Source organism: Podarcis liolepis, assembly GCF_965112155.1.
Source record: "Podarcis liolepis genome assembly, chromosome: 2".
Classification (NCBI taxonomy): Eukaryota; Metazoa; Chordata; class Lepidosauria; order Squamata; family Lacertidae; genus Podarcis; species Podarcis liolepis.
Window position 1 is genome coordinate 34,309,574 of NC_139555.1, and position 17,076 is coordinate 34,326,649.

At 44.5% G+C, this 17,076-nt stretch overlaps 1 protein-coding gene across 4 annotated transcripts in view; it reads left to right on the forward strand.

Moving 5' to 3' along the window:
* CDR2L (cerebellar degeneration related protein 2 like) overlaps positions 1 to 16,549 on the forward strand; it is a 31,241-nt gene extending 14,692 nt beyond the window's left edge. For 3 of the 4 annotated variants that reach the window (XM_083487225.1, XM_083487224.1, XM_083487226.1), the window contains 4 exons: positions 7,650 to 7,762; positions 8,523 to 8,671; positions 9,815 to 9,979; positions 13,241 to 16,549. In XM_083487225.1, coding sequence (XP_083343351.1) covers positions 7,650 to 7,762; positions 8,523 to 8,671; positions 9,815 to 9,979; positions 13,241 to 14,126 — 1,313 coding nt within the window. In that variant the 3' untranslated portion in view covers positions 14,127 to 16,549. Of the gene's footprint in view, positions 1 to 796; positions 875 to 7,649; positions 7,763 to 8,522; positions 8,672 to 9,814; positions 9,980 to 13,240 lie in introns of those variants that run through there. The other variant, XM_083487227.1, reaches the window with a different exon arrangement.
* Positions 16,550 to 17,076: the final 527 nt, after the last annotated feature.

A 17,076-nucleotide genomic window follows, 5' to 3' on the forward strand; every position in this document is an offset into this window, starting at 1 on the left:
AAAAGATAACTACCCGGCTTTATAAAATAAGCTAGATGCTCACAGTTTAATGATGAAAATCATCTAAACCATTAAAAGAGACAGATTAGATTTATAAATTATAGGGGATATTCTAAAGATGGACAAACTAAATCTGGGGTCAAAATAGATTATTTTATAGCAAAATTTTGGCCTATGATTGGAGAATGCTCGAGCCAATATCTCTATCTATCATCTATCTATATCTATCTATCTATTCCTGAGATTAGTCCTGAGAGATATAGAAGGATTTATTTGAATTAAACCTTAATTCAATATAGAGTTTGATTAATGGATGAATTAAACAAGGATCTAATCAGCCCTTTCCTTGGTGGGATAAGGAACAGAAGGGACAACGATAGGATTGGTTAATTCTTTCCTTGTGTTGCATTTTTTGTGAAGGAACAATTAATATATATTTTTTAAGTTGCCCTAGAGCTGATCTGATTGTGACAAATGTGTTGGGTCACCCAGAGCAATCTCTGTCACCATGGCAACATGGTTCCTGAGCTGGTGTTATTTCATTCTACAGTGACTTTCTGGCTTGCTTCCGGCTTTGTGTTTTCTTAACTGCAAGGCTATCTGCCCTTCTTGTTGCTCTCGACATAATTTGTCTTAACTGCTCTGACAAAAGACAGCTGCTAGAACTCCTCCTTCAAGACATCTTGAATAATATTTAACATATTTATTCCAAATCTGCCTGTATGTTTGTGTAGAAGTGCTAATACTTTTGATTTTACAGAAAAATTGCAGTGATTTTCCCAAGGTGACCCTGTAGTAAGGTGACCCTCTTCGTAGATGGACTTAGGATTGCAGCCTCCTAAATCCCACTGGATTTAGTTGGACATACTTCTGGGTAAATATGAGTAGGATTGCACTATTAATTAAGCATGTTACCTGCTTGGTAGCTGAATTAATGGTCCCCCATAACTTGCATGTGTGGTTCGTATCTACCACATGCATTCAGTATTATGAACCTGGCTCAGATCGGACAAGCCACCCTCCTCCTTGTTGAACTTCTTTTGTTTCAGCAGGCCTTTTAAGTAACTTTTCCGATTTTGTAGTTAGTTAGTTTAATCTTTATTGTAGCATTTTAACCTTATGGTACACTGGTTAGAGATTAAAGCGTTAAACCTGTGTATAAATGCTTGAAGTAAAATAGCTGAAAACAAAATATGCCATATCAGTTCTGATGGTGCTGTGTGACAGGCCCAGTTTGGACAATTGTATCTAGGCTTAAGCAGAAATAAGCATAAGTCTTGGGGCTGCGAGCTCTGTCCCCTTCCTTCCCTCTGTTTTTCTTGGTGTACAGTGATGAGCCAGGAAGTCTTCAGTTAACTATAATTTTCCATTTTATCTGAACCAGAAAACTGTTTACTATGTCATGACTTAAAGCCATAGTTTGACGCTGGTTTAAGAATATGGCATTTCCCAAAGCTGGTAGTTTTCCCACTTGGATGAATAGTAAATTATGCTTAATTGAAGGCTCAGCGCAGTGCATTGAGAAGGGATGGAACTGTATACACATGCATTTTGAAACATGAGAGGAAAACATTGAGAGGAAAGGGAAATATATGCATTGCTGACTTACCTATGAAGCCTTGGCTCTTTTACCACCTTAAAAATAAGAAATGCATTACGTTTAACTTAGGCTGTAGTTCACACATAAAACACCACTGTTTAGAGTACAAATGAATTAAAAATATATAAAATCTTTCCTGTTATTCATGATTACGAGTATACCGTACCTTGTGTTGGAAATGAAATGTTTAGCTGATTAAGTAACTAATTGTGCTTTTTGCAAGTTGGCAAAAATGAAGCAAAAGTTTGCCATGGATGATAAATGAAAGGGCTTTTTTTTAAAAAAACATTTTTTATGGGAAGTTGTGCAGGGAAGGAGTGTTCATCCCTTTTAAGTAGAAATCAGAGGGGGGGGAATATGTCTCCCTCCTGATGTTAAAAGGTAAAGACCTTAAAATTCTTATAAGAAAAGGTACCCCTGACCGTTAGGTCCAGTTGCGGATGACTCTGGGGTTGCGTGCTCATCTCGCTCTGTAGGCCGAGGGAGCCGGCGTTTGTCTGCAGACAGCTTCCGGGTCATGTGGCCAGCATCCGTTTCTGGCGAACCAGAGCAGTGCACGGAAACGCCGTTTACCTTCCTGCCAGAGCGGTTCCTATTTATCTACTTGCACTTGGTGTGCTTTCGAACTGCTAGGTGGGCAGGAGCTGGGACTGAACAATGGGAGCTCACCCCATCGCGGGGATTCAAACTGCTGACCTTCCTATCGGCAAGCCCTAGGCTCTGTGGTTTAGACCACAGCACCACCTGCGCCTCCTGATGTTACTGGACTACAACTCCTATCAGCCCTGATCACTGGCCATGCTGGCTGGGGCTGATGGGAGTAAGAGGATTCATACCTTCAAGTAGGAGTGCCTGGCACAATAGGGCAGTGGCGTGGAGCCACCCTCCTAACTACTGGCATTGCTGCTGAATGGGGCAGGGCAGCTGCTGCTGGTGTACCCACATTGCCATAACCTCACTACCCCTCGGTCTCCACCCTGTCCAGGACACAGCTCATACACTTTTAATTCCTCACATGCTGTTGCTGGTGTCCGTGGGTGCAGAGTTCCTAGTTGTGTAGAAGCAAATGTGATTGTTGAAAGCAGCAGTTCTTTAAGATGTTACTTTAAACTGAAAAACCTCATTGCCTCCCGACGAAGATGTCCTCCGTCGCAGAAAAGAATAATAATTTTCCTACGCTTTTTTTCTCTTATACCTTTTACAGCTCCTGCAAAAAAATTACTAGTTTTTAAAACCATGATGCTGGATCCCGGGCTTTCCTAATCCACTTAACTCAACCCCAGCAAATTAAATTGGAAGCCATATGGTGGGACAAGGCTGACGTAATCCTTGGATATGCAGGGAGAACTCTGCTCTTTGTTACCTGGAGTAAGGCAGCACAAATGTTTCTGGGTCTATCAGCTTCCAAATAATAATTAAAAAAAGATGACGTAGAAGAAGAAGAGTACATCAGTCACAGCCCAAGGAGCTAATGAATATGACATTTCCCTTTTGACATAAGCTGGAACATATTATTTTCCTCTTCCAGTACTAACCCCTCTTTGTCACGCTTCCAATCTCTTGGGGGCATTTTGAAACCTGGAGGTGGCTCCTATAAAAATCTCTCTACCCGTAAATGCAATCCGCTCTTAATCAGACCCATTCAGGGAGTGCAGCTGCCAGACCGGGTCATTCCGCATCGTTATGATTATTAAAATTAAGAGCTTGTCACTTCTCAGAGTTCACCCTGGGGTATAGTGTTCAGAGCCGGAAATTGGGTTCACGAGGAATAATCAACATATATAACAAGGAGCTTAGGAATACATCTAAAGCCCTTGGCCAGCCTCTGGGTGTAATTTGGTGCTTCTCTCGTACTTCTTGTCAGGTTTTAAGCAGGGAAGGACAATTAGGAAAAGCCGAATCTGATTACTAATTAACAATTCTATATTTCCATACTGTTGCAAATGCAGCACAGGACACATGCACCCAGATTTAGTTATTTCCCTCCATTCTAGCATATTCAAATCCCACAATCAATAGGCCCAGTGGGCTTAATTATACAAATAATATTGCCTTGTGTGCCTTTACAGAGGGTAGCCCTCCATTTGAAGGGCTGTCCAGTCCAAGACGCAGTAAGGGACGCGGGTGGCGCTGTGGGTTATACCACAGAGCCTAGGACTTGCCGATCAGAAGGTCGGCAGTTCGAATCCCTACGACAGGGTGAGCTCCCGTTGCTCGGTCCCTGCTCCTGCCAACCTAGCAGTTCGAAAGCACAAAGTGCAAGTAGATAAATAGGTACCGCTCCAGCGGGAAGGTAAACGGCGTTTCCGTGCGCTGCTCTGGTTCGCCAGAAGCAGCTTAGTCATGCTGGCCACATGACCCGGAAGCTGTCTGCAGACAAAGGCTGGCTCCCTCGGCCAATAAAGTGAGATGAGCGCCGCAACGCCAGAGTCGGTCATGACTGGACCTAATGGTCAGGGGTCCCTTTACCTTTCACCAGTCCAAGACTGGTTGAAAGATCAAGACTCCCGCTGTTCTTTCTTTTCACAGCAGACTGTGAAACCATACAGGTCAAACCTATTGCTACTATGATATGATAGTGCATCTTTCTAAATGTGCATCTCTCTGTCATTAATCAGCATATGCAACTTTTGAGCAAATCAGTGTCATCTTCCAACTTTCCCTTAGACTTATGCATTTCCTCTTCTTTCTTTTTTTTGGCGGTGTGTAACTGGCCTGCCCTCTGTACAACCTTTGCCCAAAGTGAGCTGAGGTGCAGGGTGCAATTCCAAAAACTGCTGATTTACCAGAAAGGCATTTGGATTCCAGACCTGTTAATTCCTATCTGAAGCCTGACATCTACATGTGCAGGGAATAGGGAGGACAGCAGAGGAAGGTGTGTATTTGTGTGGGTGGGTGTCTGGCCTCCTGCTTCTGCTATAGCAACCAGTTCAGAACAATAGCTCCCCAGAAGCATTACTCATTAAAGTCCAGGGGAACCAGGAGGAAAGGCAGTGATTCAATTAGCACCTCTGTGGCAGCACTGCCCCCTTTGGCTTCCCAGCAGTGTGGGATAATTAGGACAATTTATCCTACGGCTGCGCTGCCCCAGAGAGACAGCCTCTCCTTAAACAGGCAGGTGCAGCTGACTCTTCCTGACACACGAAGGAGTCTATGGCAGCTTGTCCCCCAGGCAGCAGCCACCAACACTCCCAAGTCTTCTCACACGTTCATCGACAAATAGAGGATCAGATCAGACAGACAGTGGCAGAGGCAGCTGTGAAGAGTCTGGTGGGAAGAGATGGCTTTGTGCCTCCAGGCTGAGCGGGACTCTTGTCAGGAGCTGGAGATGGATGAAATGCAGAGGGTTACTCAGTCCTTAAAAAGGACTATAAACCAATTCTCCACTGGTAGTGCAGACTAGACCTAAATGAATTTATTCAACATTGGCTTGGAAAAGCTGAGAGAGTAGAATCTTATCAGTCTGCGAGAACTTAAGAAAGAGTCCTCCCGGATGAGACCAAAGACAATTGCTTTAGTTGCTAGTGTGTTTCAAGGCTGAATCAAAGGTGCCTAGGGCACCTAAGGAGAGCCAGTGTGGTGTAGTGGTTAAGAGTGGTAGACTTGTAATCTGGTGAACCGGGTTCGCTTCCTCGCTCCTCCAGATGCAGCTGCTGGGTGACCTTGGGCTAGTCACACTGCTCTGAAGTCTCTCAGCCCCACTCACCTCACAGAAGGGAAAGGAGATTGTTAGCTGCTTTGAGACTCCTTAGGGTAGTGATAAAGCGGGATATCAAATCCAAACTCCTTCTTTTCTTCTTCTTCTTCTTGGGCAGCCATGCCTTCAAAGACCACCTCTTCATATGCAGCAGTGTCACTCTGTGCATCAGGGCCTTCTCCAAAGTGCCTTAATTTTAGAGGAGAAACAGCATCCGCTGCAAGAAGCAGGGGCTATATTTCACTTGCCCAAAGGCACAGGAACGCCCTCGTTGATCAGCCTCATAGCCTTCTGTAGAGTCTTTGCAACCAGACTAACTTTGGCAAGCATATGTCTGCTGCTTCTGCTGCCGTTGTCATTGATGATGGCGGTAATGATAACAATGATAAATATAACCATTATTATGGGGTTTTATATGCTGCTCTTCAAGCAGAGGCTCTCGGAGAAACCAACAAATCATAAAATAAAACGCTAAAAAGATAATTAGCACCTCAGCAGCGGCAAGGCCCCCCTCCTGTGCCACACTAGGGTGAGATAATCAGGACAATTTGCCCAACAGCTGAGCTGCTGAAAATGATAATTAAGAATCATAAATAAATAAAAGCAGCAGTGCAATAAAGTATCTCCTCCTTGGGGGGGGGGAGTCCACATAGGAGGGGGGCAGTATCCAGTTCTGCAGTGATGCTCAAAAACGTTAGATTCCCCCGTATGTCTAATCTGGGTCAGTGAAAAGTGGACGCCACTCCGCTTCTTGGAAGAGAGAGATTCCAGCTTGACTTTTGCATGAAAAATAGCAGTATCTGCACTACCTTCATGGAACTTATAAACAGCCCTGCTGGATCAGATTGAAAGCCCATCTAGATCAGGGTCTTCTTCTCATTTCAGCCCACCAGATGCCTGTGGGAAGCCCAAAATCACAGCCTGAGCACAAGAACCCTTCCCCTCCTAGTGATCCCCAGCTGTTGATATTCAGAAGCATACTGTCTTGCACAGCTGAGGTAGAACATAGCAAGGGTCCATTGGGTGGCCATCACTGTCACTTGGGGGAGCAGATTCCATGGTTGTAACAATGCAATGTATGAAAAAGTGCTTGCTTTTGTCTGTACTGAATCTCCCAAAGATCAGCTTCATTAGATCACCCTGGCTTCTAGTACAGTGGCACCTCGGGTTAAGAACTTAATTTATTCTGGAGGTCCGTTCTTAACCTGAAACTGTTCTTAACATGAGGTACCACTTTAGCGAATGGGGCCTCCCGCTGCCGCCGCGCCACCACCACATGATTTCTGTTCTCATCCTGAAGCAAAGTTCTTAACCTGAGGTACTATTTCTGGGTTAGTGGAGTCTGTAACCTGAAGCGTCTGTAACCCGAGGTACCACTATATATTGAGAGGGGGAGAAAAACGTCTTTCTAACCATTTACTTCACACCACACATAGTTTGTACACTGTCCTGCTTGGACCAGGTTAGATAATGGTCTGTGAGTTAGACAGGGCAGGTTTCTCAGTACCATCTGCTGCAGGCTTAGGGCCATACACAATAACAAGGTTGGACCCAAGTCAAAAAATAAACCAGGGTGGTGTCCAAAAACAGGAATCAACAACTGAGGAAATCTTGTACATAGCAGGGCAAAGACATCAGGCTCAGACATAGGCAGTTGAATGACATATATCATTCAAGCAACAGATTTCAACGAAGGTTGATACAACCCAGACCATACCCAGCCTAAGATGCAGTTGTTTGCACTAAGAGCCCACTCACTTTAGAAGGACCATTACTCTCAGGGAGCTCTTCGGTTATGCAGTAAAATTGGGTTCTCAGGCATGCACTCCACTGTTGACCATCTGCTTCGGATTGGGCCTTCTGATACCAGCACAGTTGAGTGCTGGGGATTGATGTGACCTCCCCCTCTGATTTGGCTGGGGGCTTCTCTGCCAGAGGAGGGTCAGAAACTCATCTTGGGGGTCAGACTATAACTTCCTGGACACTGACACGCTGACTCCGTATTTTCTCCTTTGTCTCCATAAGAAATTAGCAAAACATGGCTCTTATGATCCAAAACTACAGAAGGAATCTGTGCAGTTAAAATGCATTATTCATGGCACCTGAACTGCTGTACTTGCTTCTGTTGTTTTATTAATACATTAATTTGAGGTGTCTGAAAGCTCCTTTTTTGTAGATTTATGTGTAGTTGTTGAGGTTTTTTTCCCGTTAGCTGCCTTGAGATTTGGGAAGATGGGTTAAAAATATTTTTAAGAGATTGAATCAGCCCTATCACTTACTCACACATGCCTGGTTCCAAAGAGCTTGGTGAAGAGGCCCTCACAGCGCGTTCTGTTTCGTTTTACTTTTCAGACTTGCACTTAGCAGCCGAACTGGGGAAAACACTGCTGGAGCGCAACAAAGAACTGGAGGATTCTCTGCAACAGATGTACACAACCAATGAGGAGCAAGTGCAAGAGATAGAGGTACCGGTGAAGCACAGGCACACACATAAGCCAAATAACCCGTTTTCCTGCTTCAGGCGGAGCATGGCTGTGAAAAAGTAGACAGCTGCTTGTTTGGTATTTTCACTGCCACAGCGCAAGCCAGGATGAGCTGCAGCCTCAGAGATGTGCTATTAGGGGGAGGGATGAAAAACACATATGGAAGAGGGTAGAAAAGAGGTGGATTAAGGCCCACAGCTCAAAAAGACATTGCTTTACATTCCTGGGAAGCCCTCCCACCCTTAACCCATATGTTTACATTCTGGGCAGCAGCTTTAGTCAGGGTCACTTTGAGCTTTGTTGAGTCCCTGGATTAGTTTCCAACAAAGTCCCTGAAATGGGGTTAACGGTGCAGACCTAACCCTGCCTGCTCAGAAGTAAGTCCTATTGAACTGAATTTAGTGTGGCTTACTGCCAGGTAAGGGGGGTGAGGATTGCAGCCTAAATGGCTTTGTCCCCTTTTGATAAAATGCATCTGTTTTCCATTGACTTTTTCTATTTTCATTTTTCAAAGTATTAAGATATGCTTAGCAGTAGCTTACCTTGTTGTTGTTTTTAAATAGTAAATTTGGGCCCGCCCATGTTGCCCAATTAGGGGCAGCCTTTTAGTCAATCAAAAGGCATTTTAAGTGATTCATCCAGTCTTTTAACTAAATGCTTTAGACCTACTGAATTGTTTTTTGGTATTATGTCCCTAATGTTTTTTTTTTCTTATGGGCTTTTAAACCTTTTTTCTTTCCAGTATTTGACCAAACAGCTGGAAATGTTACGGCATATGAATGAACAGCATGCCAAGGTTTACGAGCAGCTGGATGTGACAGCGCGTGACTTGGAACTGGCCAATCAGAAGCTTGTGCTGGAGAGTAAGACATCCCAGCAGAAGATACAATGGTAATGCTTCATCTGGTGGGTCCTTTCACGTCTAAAGGTAGAGGTTGCCTGGTAATTGTGGGGGAAAACATTCAAAACTGAGGTGGCATTGTTCATTCAAAAGTGAGGGTTATAAGAACACAGCCATTGTGACATTTTGTAGTTTCATGGCCCTGTTCATGCCAGGGAACAACTGAGATGGTGATGGAATGCAAGATCTGCTCCCAAATAGGGAAAACTTTCTTCTTCCTCTTCACTGGGAGAATGAATTTTTAAATAAGAATTGGGTTTGTCAGCTACCCAGTGATGGCCAGTGGACAGGTAGGTTGATTGATCCTACATGTAAGCAAATATGAGAATTTGCCCTTTGCACTGGGCTCCTCTAAGTTCTCCATATCTTAGAATACGGTGGTTTTTCTGTCTGTTTAATGCTTCCAAGTGGAGGTGGAGAACCCTTTTTCAGCCCGAGTACCACATGCCGCTGGTGGGAGTTATTATAGGCAAAAGTAAATGGAGCAGCAGATGCAAATTTTACCTTTGCACAGTAGCCTAGTACAATATTGACACACCCCTTTATCCTCTGTTCAGAAAAGCGAGAGGCATTAGAGTTTGAGGTACAGCCCAGCCAGGCAAAACCATTTGTAGAGCAAAGAGGTGTGGCTTGGTGACGGTGCTGAAGGCCGCTACTTTGAATAATGCAGAATAGCTTAGCTCAGAAAACATGGTGGCTATAGTCTCACTATAACAGACTTCCAGGGAAGGATTTGCAGGACAGAGAGATCTAGCTTTCGAGTGTGTCTCTGTGATCTTTCATTGCAGATGTGTGGCTCTGCCAATCATTGGCCAGAGGTGATGGGGCATGTAAGCACGTAGCTTGGCTAGTTTCCTGCTTACCTACCATTATAGTTAGGATGCCATCCAACTAACCAGTTATGCTTGTGCAATGGCTTTTAGTTGTGCATTTAACTTTCCTGCCCTCTCCTCTCCCTTTAGGAGGCATGTTGGGAGTGCTGAGGGCACAGAAGTTAACATTGCGCAGCTAAAAATCATTGCACTAGTATAACTCTGTAATTGGATACTGCCCTGTGTCTGTATCTCAGTCTAAAAACAAGCTAGCGTTCTCTTCTCTTTTTCTTTCCCATCAACTCTGGCTTCATGTAACAGCCTAACAGAAACCATTGAGGGGCTGCAGAACCAAGTCGATGACCTACAAAAGCAGGTGGAAGAGCTGCAGAGTCTAGATCAGCTACGCATCCGCCGGGAGAAGAGAGAGAGGCGCCGAACCATCCATACATTCCCTTGCCTCAAGGAGCTATGCTCTAGTCCCAGGTAATCTGCAGCTGGAGGGGCGGTGCTTTGCAGGCAGACAAGGGAGAACAGAGTTAGGACAGCCATTCCTTTGCAGGGGAAAGCTGTCTCGGGCAGTATGGAACATTCCAAGGCTGCAGCAATATTTTTCATTCAGGGACCCATGGGCATTGCTAATGGCAGAAAACAGATGGAGGAAACTTTAATTTTATAGAATAGACTGGGCTGGTGGGTGGAGGGAGAACAAACATTTACAAAGTGCATTAAAATAATAATAAAACTTGCTTTTTTGCCAGTTAAGCGGTTTCAGATCCTCTAAAAAATATATATATCCTAAAACCAAAGGGGGGGGGTGTAAAATGCAGATATCAGTTTTTGGCCCGCATACCAGTCTCATTTCCATCTCCCTCTATTGCTGCCTGGTACACAGTTTGAGCAAATTCATATGTAGAATAGCATTATGAATTCCAGATTGGAGAGAGAACAGGTTTTAATAAAAGAGGAGAATATTCAGTAATGTCAGAATCCCCATTCTTGGATAAGGAAGGAAGGAAGGAAGGAAGAAAAAGAAGCAGCTTATTATCAGAACATCTTCTGTGATTATTTTGTGCTCAGAATGATAACTTTAATAGTGTTATCACAACAGGACAGTTAATTCCCACCCCTTTTTTTGAAGCTAAGGACTGTGTGCCCTTGCTATGCATATCTAGTATATAGGTAATTTAATTGTATACCAATAGTACCTCACTAGGGACGCAGGTGGCGTTGTGGGTAAAACCTCAGCGCCTAGGGCTTGCTGATCGGATGGTCGGCGGTTCGAATCCCCGCGGTGGGGTGAGCTCCCGTCTTTCGGTCCCAGCTCCTGCCCACCTAGCAGTTCGAAAGCACCCCTAAGTGCAAGTAGATAAATAGGTACCGCTTTATAGCGGGAAGGTAAACGGTGTTTCCGTGTGCGGCACTAGTACCGGCTCGCCAGAGCAGCTTTGTCACGCTGGCCACGTGACCCGGAAGTGTCTTCGGACAGCGCTGGCCCCCAGCCTCTTAAGTGAGATGCGTGCACAATCCTAGAGTTGGACACGACTGGCCCGTACGGGCAGGGGTACCTTTACCTTTTTAGTACCTCACTGTGGAGAACACGTGAGCTTTCCAGTCATTCTGGGTACGCATGTCACTTAAAAAAACAGTGTGCAAGATACTGTGCACTCGTACCCCCCCTAAATGGTACCCCTGTCAATGAAGATTCATAAATATTTGCCTGAAAACAAGGGGCTCTGCACTTTAGAAGTAGACTGACCTCATTTTCAGATGTTCCTTTCCAGCGCTAAGCTCAGAGAAAACCAGTTCTGCAGTCTACTCAACCCTTTGGCCTGCCAGCAAGTTCATTGACATAGTCTCCATGTGAGTTGCAGGGGCACCGTCTCAGCTTCTCCCATACCTGACAGCTCTTCCACCTGCAATTCCACCCCTGTACTAGAGTAACAAAAGTTCCCAATGCATGCTCCTCCCCAAAAGAAGCCTGATAGTCAGAGAGCTCATTTATCACCCACTCCAACTGCAATTCTTCCCTGACCTTCTGAAGACATTCCTTTGGTGCAGGGATTGGCAACCTAAGGCCCATGGGCTACAAGCAGCCCACGGGGGTCATTTAACCGGCCCTTGAGCCCCCCCCAAACCGAGCTGCCTGCTTGGCAAGTCCCCGTGCGCTGCGCTAAACCGGTGCGGTGCAGGGGCTCGCTTTCATGGCACCAGAAATTGTGGGCAGGCCTGATCCGGCCCATGAAGGGATCTCCGCTGGAGTGAACCAGCCCAGGCAAGGTAAACCTTGCCAACCCCTGCTTTGGTGTGTTTGCTTGTTCTAGCGGGAGCCGTCTAAACCAGCAGCATGCTGCATTGCAAACACAATCTGCTGAAAACCAGCAAGCAGAATTTCTGCTGCTGTGATGAAAGGAATATGCTATTAGGCCATAAGCTAACCCTAGGCAAAATCTGTTCAGTGCCTATGTTTCCCCACAATACCCCTGTGGTACTTTACCCAAAGTGCTGTAGGGCTCTGTGTGTTGCCTTAATAAAACCTGCATTTGGGTTTATGTAGGTCACATTCCCTCTGGGCCACTAAGAAGAATTTTCAGTACCTCTCCCAGCCACCAGTTCCAACCTAGAATGGAATGGGTCATGGGGTGGGGGGAGGAGATGGTATGGCTCCTCCCACCCCACCCCACTTCCATCTGTTTCAGCTAATGATTCAGGCATCTTAATGGGGGGAGAGAATTATATATGCTGACAGAGATAAGCCAGTGTTTGTTTTCCATATTATAAAATGACTCAGGGAGATGTTATCCCACTGGGATCATATTTATAACCATCCTCCCTCTCACTCTGGACAGCTGGCTTCAGAACTAGCTAGCTCTTTAGAGACCTGGAGACAAACTTTCAGAGATGAGCTGCCTTAACCCATGGATATTTTTCTTTCTTTCTACAGCCTCTTGTCAAATAAGTTTGTTTAGTGCTTCGGGCAAATACCTGGAAAATCAAAACAGGATCCCAAAACTGTGTCTGGCATAGAATAGAACCATAAGACGGCAGGCACCGCATCCCACCCCCTTCAGTGCAGGAATCAACTCACTCTTTCCTGTAAATGTTGCAGTGCTTATAATAAACAGAGCACAACATGTTTGTTTTTTATTCATCATCAAAATTCGCCTTAAAATCCATTATTCCCTTGAAGCCTATAGATTGTCTGTCTTCTTCCTTAGGAAACTAATCTTAAGTACATGTAGCTTTCATTTGCTCACACTCATCCCTTCTTCCCTTTTCCTCCCTCCCTTCATTGTCTTGCCTGCAGTTCTACAGCTGGGGCCCTTTTTTTGCTGATATTGCTCTTAAGAACACCATTCATAGAGGTGTCACTATAAGAACAATAATGAGTGTATAGTATGCTTATAAAGTCCTTTGAAAAGAACAGTGCAAAGGTTTTCTTTAGGTCAGTTAAGCAGAACCGTACTTGGTTGGTGACTAGGGTTCAGTATGAAACTCAGGAAAGATAAGCAGAGTCCAGACAGCAAGTCTGTTCCCCCGTGGAAGAATTACTCCTGGCACATATTAAAATAGCACATCTCAATAAGGGTTCACCTATATGTTGCCATTTGGGGTGTGATACATAGGATTCTGTTGTGTACGGAGGTAACTTCTCTGTTAACCTTTGCTGGACTTATGGTACCCACCTAGGAATCTATAATGATTAGTTTGCTAATGGCTTTTTTGTTTTTGTTTTTTGGATATCAGATATGAAGATGCGTTCCAGATTCATAGCTCTTCAATGGAGTTCAGTCAGATGCCCTTGGAACGAGAGAATGAGCGGCTGCAAGCAATGGTGAATTCCCTCAGGTCCCAAGTCAACCAGGAGAAACAGCGGAAGGAGAGGGTGGAGAGAGAGTACACGTCCGTCATCCAGGAGTACTCAGATCTTGAGCAGAGGGTGTGTGAGATGGAGAACTGCAAGCTGCGCATTAAAGAGCTGGAAGGAGAGTTACTGGAACTCCAGCAGATGAAGCAAGTCAAGAAATATCTCCTCAGTAGAGAGGACAACCTGTCAGAAGCACTTCTGGAGCCACTGAACAATGCCCCAGAAGCTGACTATATTGACCTAACTGAGGAAGATGGAGGTAGAAACCATGAATCGTCCATGACAGCCTCCCCAAACCACCCTGTACGGAAAAGCTGTAGCGACACGGCCCTGAATGCCATTGTGACCAAGGATGCCGTGAGCCGCCATGAAGGCAACTACACACTGCATGCCAATAATGTACGCAAGAGGGGGATGTCAATCCTGAGGGAGGTGGATGAGCAGTACCATGCCCTACTGGAAAAGTATGAGGAGCTCCTCAGCAAGTGCCGGCAGCACAAAGACAGCGTGCGCCATGCCGGTGTCCAAACCTCCCGCCCTATCTCTCGCGACAGCTCCTTTAGAGACTTCCGGGGAGAGGGTTATGAGCTGGACGAGCTCAAGACAATGGAGAAGAGCCTTAGCAAACACGTGGAGGCTGTAGACAAGCGGCTAGAGCAGAGCCAGCCAGAGTACAAAGCCCTGTTCAAAGAGATCTTCTCCCGAATCCAGAAGACAAAAGCAGACATCAACGCCACCAAGGTGAAAAAGAAGGCCACAAAGTGAATCCCGCTGCTTTGGCGTCACTGCGTTTGCCACAAGCAAATTCAGCATCGAGCTCTTCACTTTGGCACCAGGGAGCATTGTACAGCCTCCTGCCTCCCAAGTCCTAGGAGCTTCTCATGTTGATGTCTTCTTGCACAAAAAGGGAACCTCTTGGAGTGTTTCAGGAGTGGGAAGAGCCCACCTCAAATTCTTCGAAGTCAGTGCTCCAAGCTGCCTGAGTCCCTGGATGTGCTGCAAAAAGCTCTATGTCATAGTTGTAGTTGGTACCCAAGATTTTCCAAGGAAACCCTTCGCATCACTGCAGCAGCCAGAAACCACAAACAGGAAATTAAACGAACTAGCCACAGTCTCACCTTCTCCCGCGACCAGTTGGATTTGCTTTCCTTCAAGCAACACAGCGACAAGCTTGGATTTATTACAATGCCCTGGAATACTCAAAACGTAATAATTTAAAACATCAGTTTCCAGAGGCAGCTTCCATACACGCACTCTTTTTCTTCAGTTTCCTTTCCCCCTTCTTCTTCCCATGAAGAACCCACAGATGCATCGGCAAGACTTTTTACTGGACTTCTCTCTTTCCGTAAGGGGAGCATGTTCTTCCTGTTTAAGCCATCCTCTTATTGGTCAGGTTTTTCAATTTTTACAATGCAAGCTCATTGCAACTGGAAAAACTTGAAAAAAGATTGCTGTTATGTCTTCATCAAGCATACCTAGTTGTTCCACTCATATAAGATAGGACAGAGTGAGATTAGGTTTACACTTCCTCCAGTATTTTTATTTTAGGAAGTTAGTTGTCATCACTTCGCTCATTTAACCTGGGCTTTCCAAGAAGCCAAACAAGAAGTGCTATTACTGGCTTGGAGAGACACCCTTGTCTTCATTTGGGTGTTGCGTTTCCCATGCCTTGCCGTTCAAGTGGTTTTTCCTAATTGTCTTTTGTGGCTGGCTCCTAAGACATGATTTGCATAGGCTTGCAAAAACTGAATAGTGATGACTCATGTTAAGTAGGAGTAAATTCAGCAAAACACCCAAGTTCAGTTGTCATCACTAATAATGTTGTTTATCACACTATTCCACACCGTCACTTGTTAGTTAACGCTTCCGTTGCCAAGCTGCCTTTTCCAAAGGCTGTCTCTACTCCATTTATACATTCAACCTCGCTTACATATACCACACATTTACACACAAAAGGCCTCTTCAGTCTCAGGAATAGTCAGTATCCATTTCACAGAAATACAGAATTGGGATTCTTTAGTCACATGCTAATAAGTGATGGTTAGGGTCACATGCATATATGAAAATAAGCAGTATTATATTTCACTAAGTTTAGGGTACACATGCCAGAGTTCTCACTTGTGAGGGGACAATAGTAGCAATGATTATTAACTTACCAAGCAGTATTATACTTGAAGAAATTTTGGACCAGTTTCTTGTTTAGTTGTACCTGAATAAGACCCAAAGTCTGTGATGTTTCTTTGAAATCATGCTAGTGTAAATGAGTCTGCCTTTTCATTATTTCCAGCTTATTCCTTCATGTCCTCTCACTTTTCAGCACTGCGATTCTCAAATCGCACGCTTTGCAGTGGTCAGTATTAACAGGCCCGAGCCAAGTGACTTGAGGACCGTGGCTCCTTGCAGTTGGCTGCCAACATTTCTGCTTCTTGCCATGCTTTTACATTTCATGTTGGTAGACCTGGTTTTGACCTGAAGCGGATTTTGTGAACTAAGTAAATACAGGGTAAGAAGGCAAATGTGTGGAAAGTCAATGGTTAACAGAGTGAGATTTCTACTCCTCTGCCATCAGACTGTCATCTCGTTATGTGTTTGCTAGATTCTTGCCATGGGGGTCCTTGTGTTCAGCCAATTGAAGTCACTTTTGTAATGTGTGAAAGTATTTTTGAGCAAGCCTGCCCAGGGGCTCTTCTTTCTGGAAAGATTCTTCCTCTACTACTTAATGCCAAAACTTCTTTTGTACCCTTGATGTGGCCCAGCTTTTGAAGTATTAGGAGCCATAGACATGATTGTGGCTACCACTCTGGTAACCATGATGACAAACCTTCATGCCTTACAGTTGAAAAATCAAGTTGTCTGGGGGGTAAAATAACAAAGGAAGTTGGTTTTCTCAAGAGCATTTACCTTGCTCTGTGTGGCTGCCATCATGGCTGCTGATGTTTTGATTAACTTTCCTTTACTATCTTTCTACTAAGGGACTTTTGAACGGATGTTTGTTCTCAAGTCATCTGTTTGTTGCATCAGTATTTGGGGAGGGAGGGGGCCATTGCAATCATTCTTGGTTTTGAACACCGTTAATGTGCAAACCAGCATCCCAGTTTAAGTGTAGTATACTTAAAATTAATATATTTAAAAATGCTTTATTCTCTTCTTAAATAAAAAAAGAAACACCAGTATTCTGAACACGGAAATTTCTTGTGTTTATTTCCTTGCATTCCAGAAATAGGCTTGCTGCTTTGAATTCTCAGCATCATTTAGGTCAAGAAAATGCTTTAGGCATGATAAAAAGTGGAGGGTAACCACCAGAATGGATGTGCTGCTTCTCTTTATTTATTACATAACAGATAGTTCCTGTTTTTGTGGGACAAGGATTCACTCTGTTATTAAAAAGCACCCCTTTACACACGTCAACATTCTGAACGCTCCAGTAGCTTGAAACATTTTCTTCCATGCTTGCAAATGTCAGCTTTGATTTCTTGAACACACTTCAGAGTAATTACTCATGCAAGCAATGAGATATTAACACTTGCCTCAACAAAGGGACAGCTGCATCGCATTGCCAGTCAGTTCAGCAAAATGCTGAGAGCATAATTTCTTTGACCAAAAATAATACTGGCTGTATTGTGTACAAAAAAAATCTAGTGAACTTGTCTTTCCACTAAAAAAACAGAATCTGCTTCCTACTTCTATAGCGTATATCCGTCTTAAAGCTCCCTGG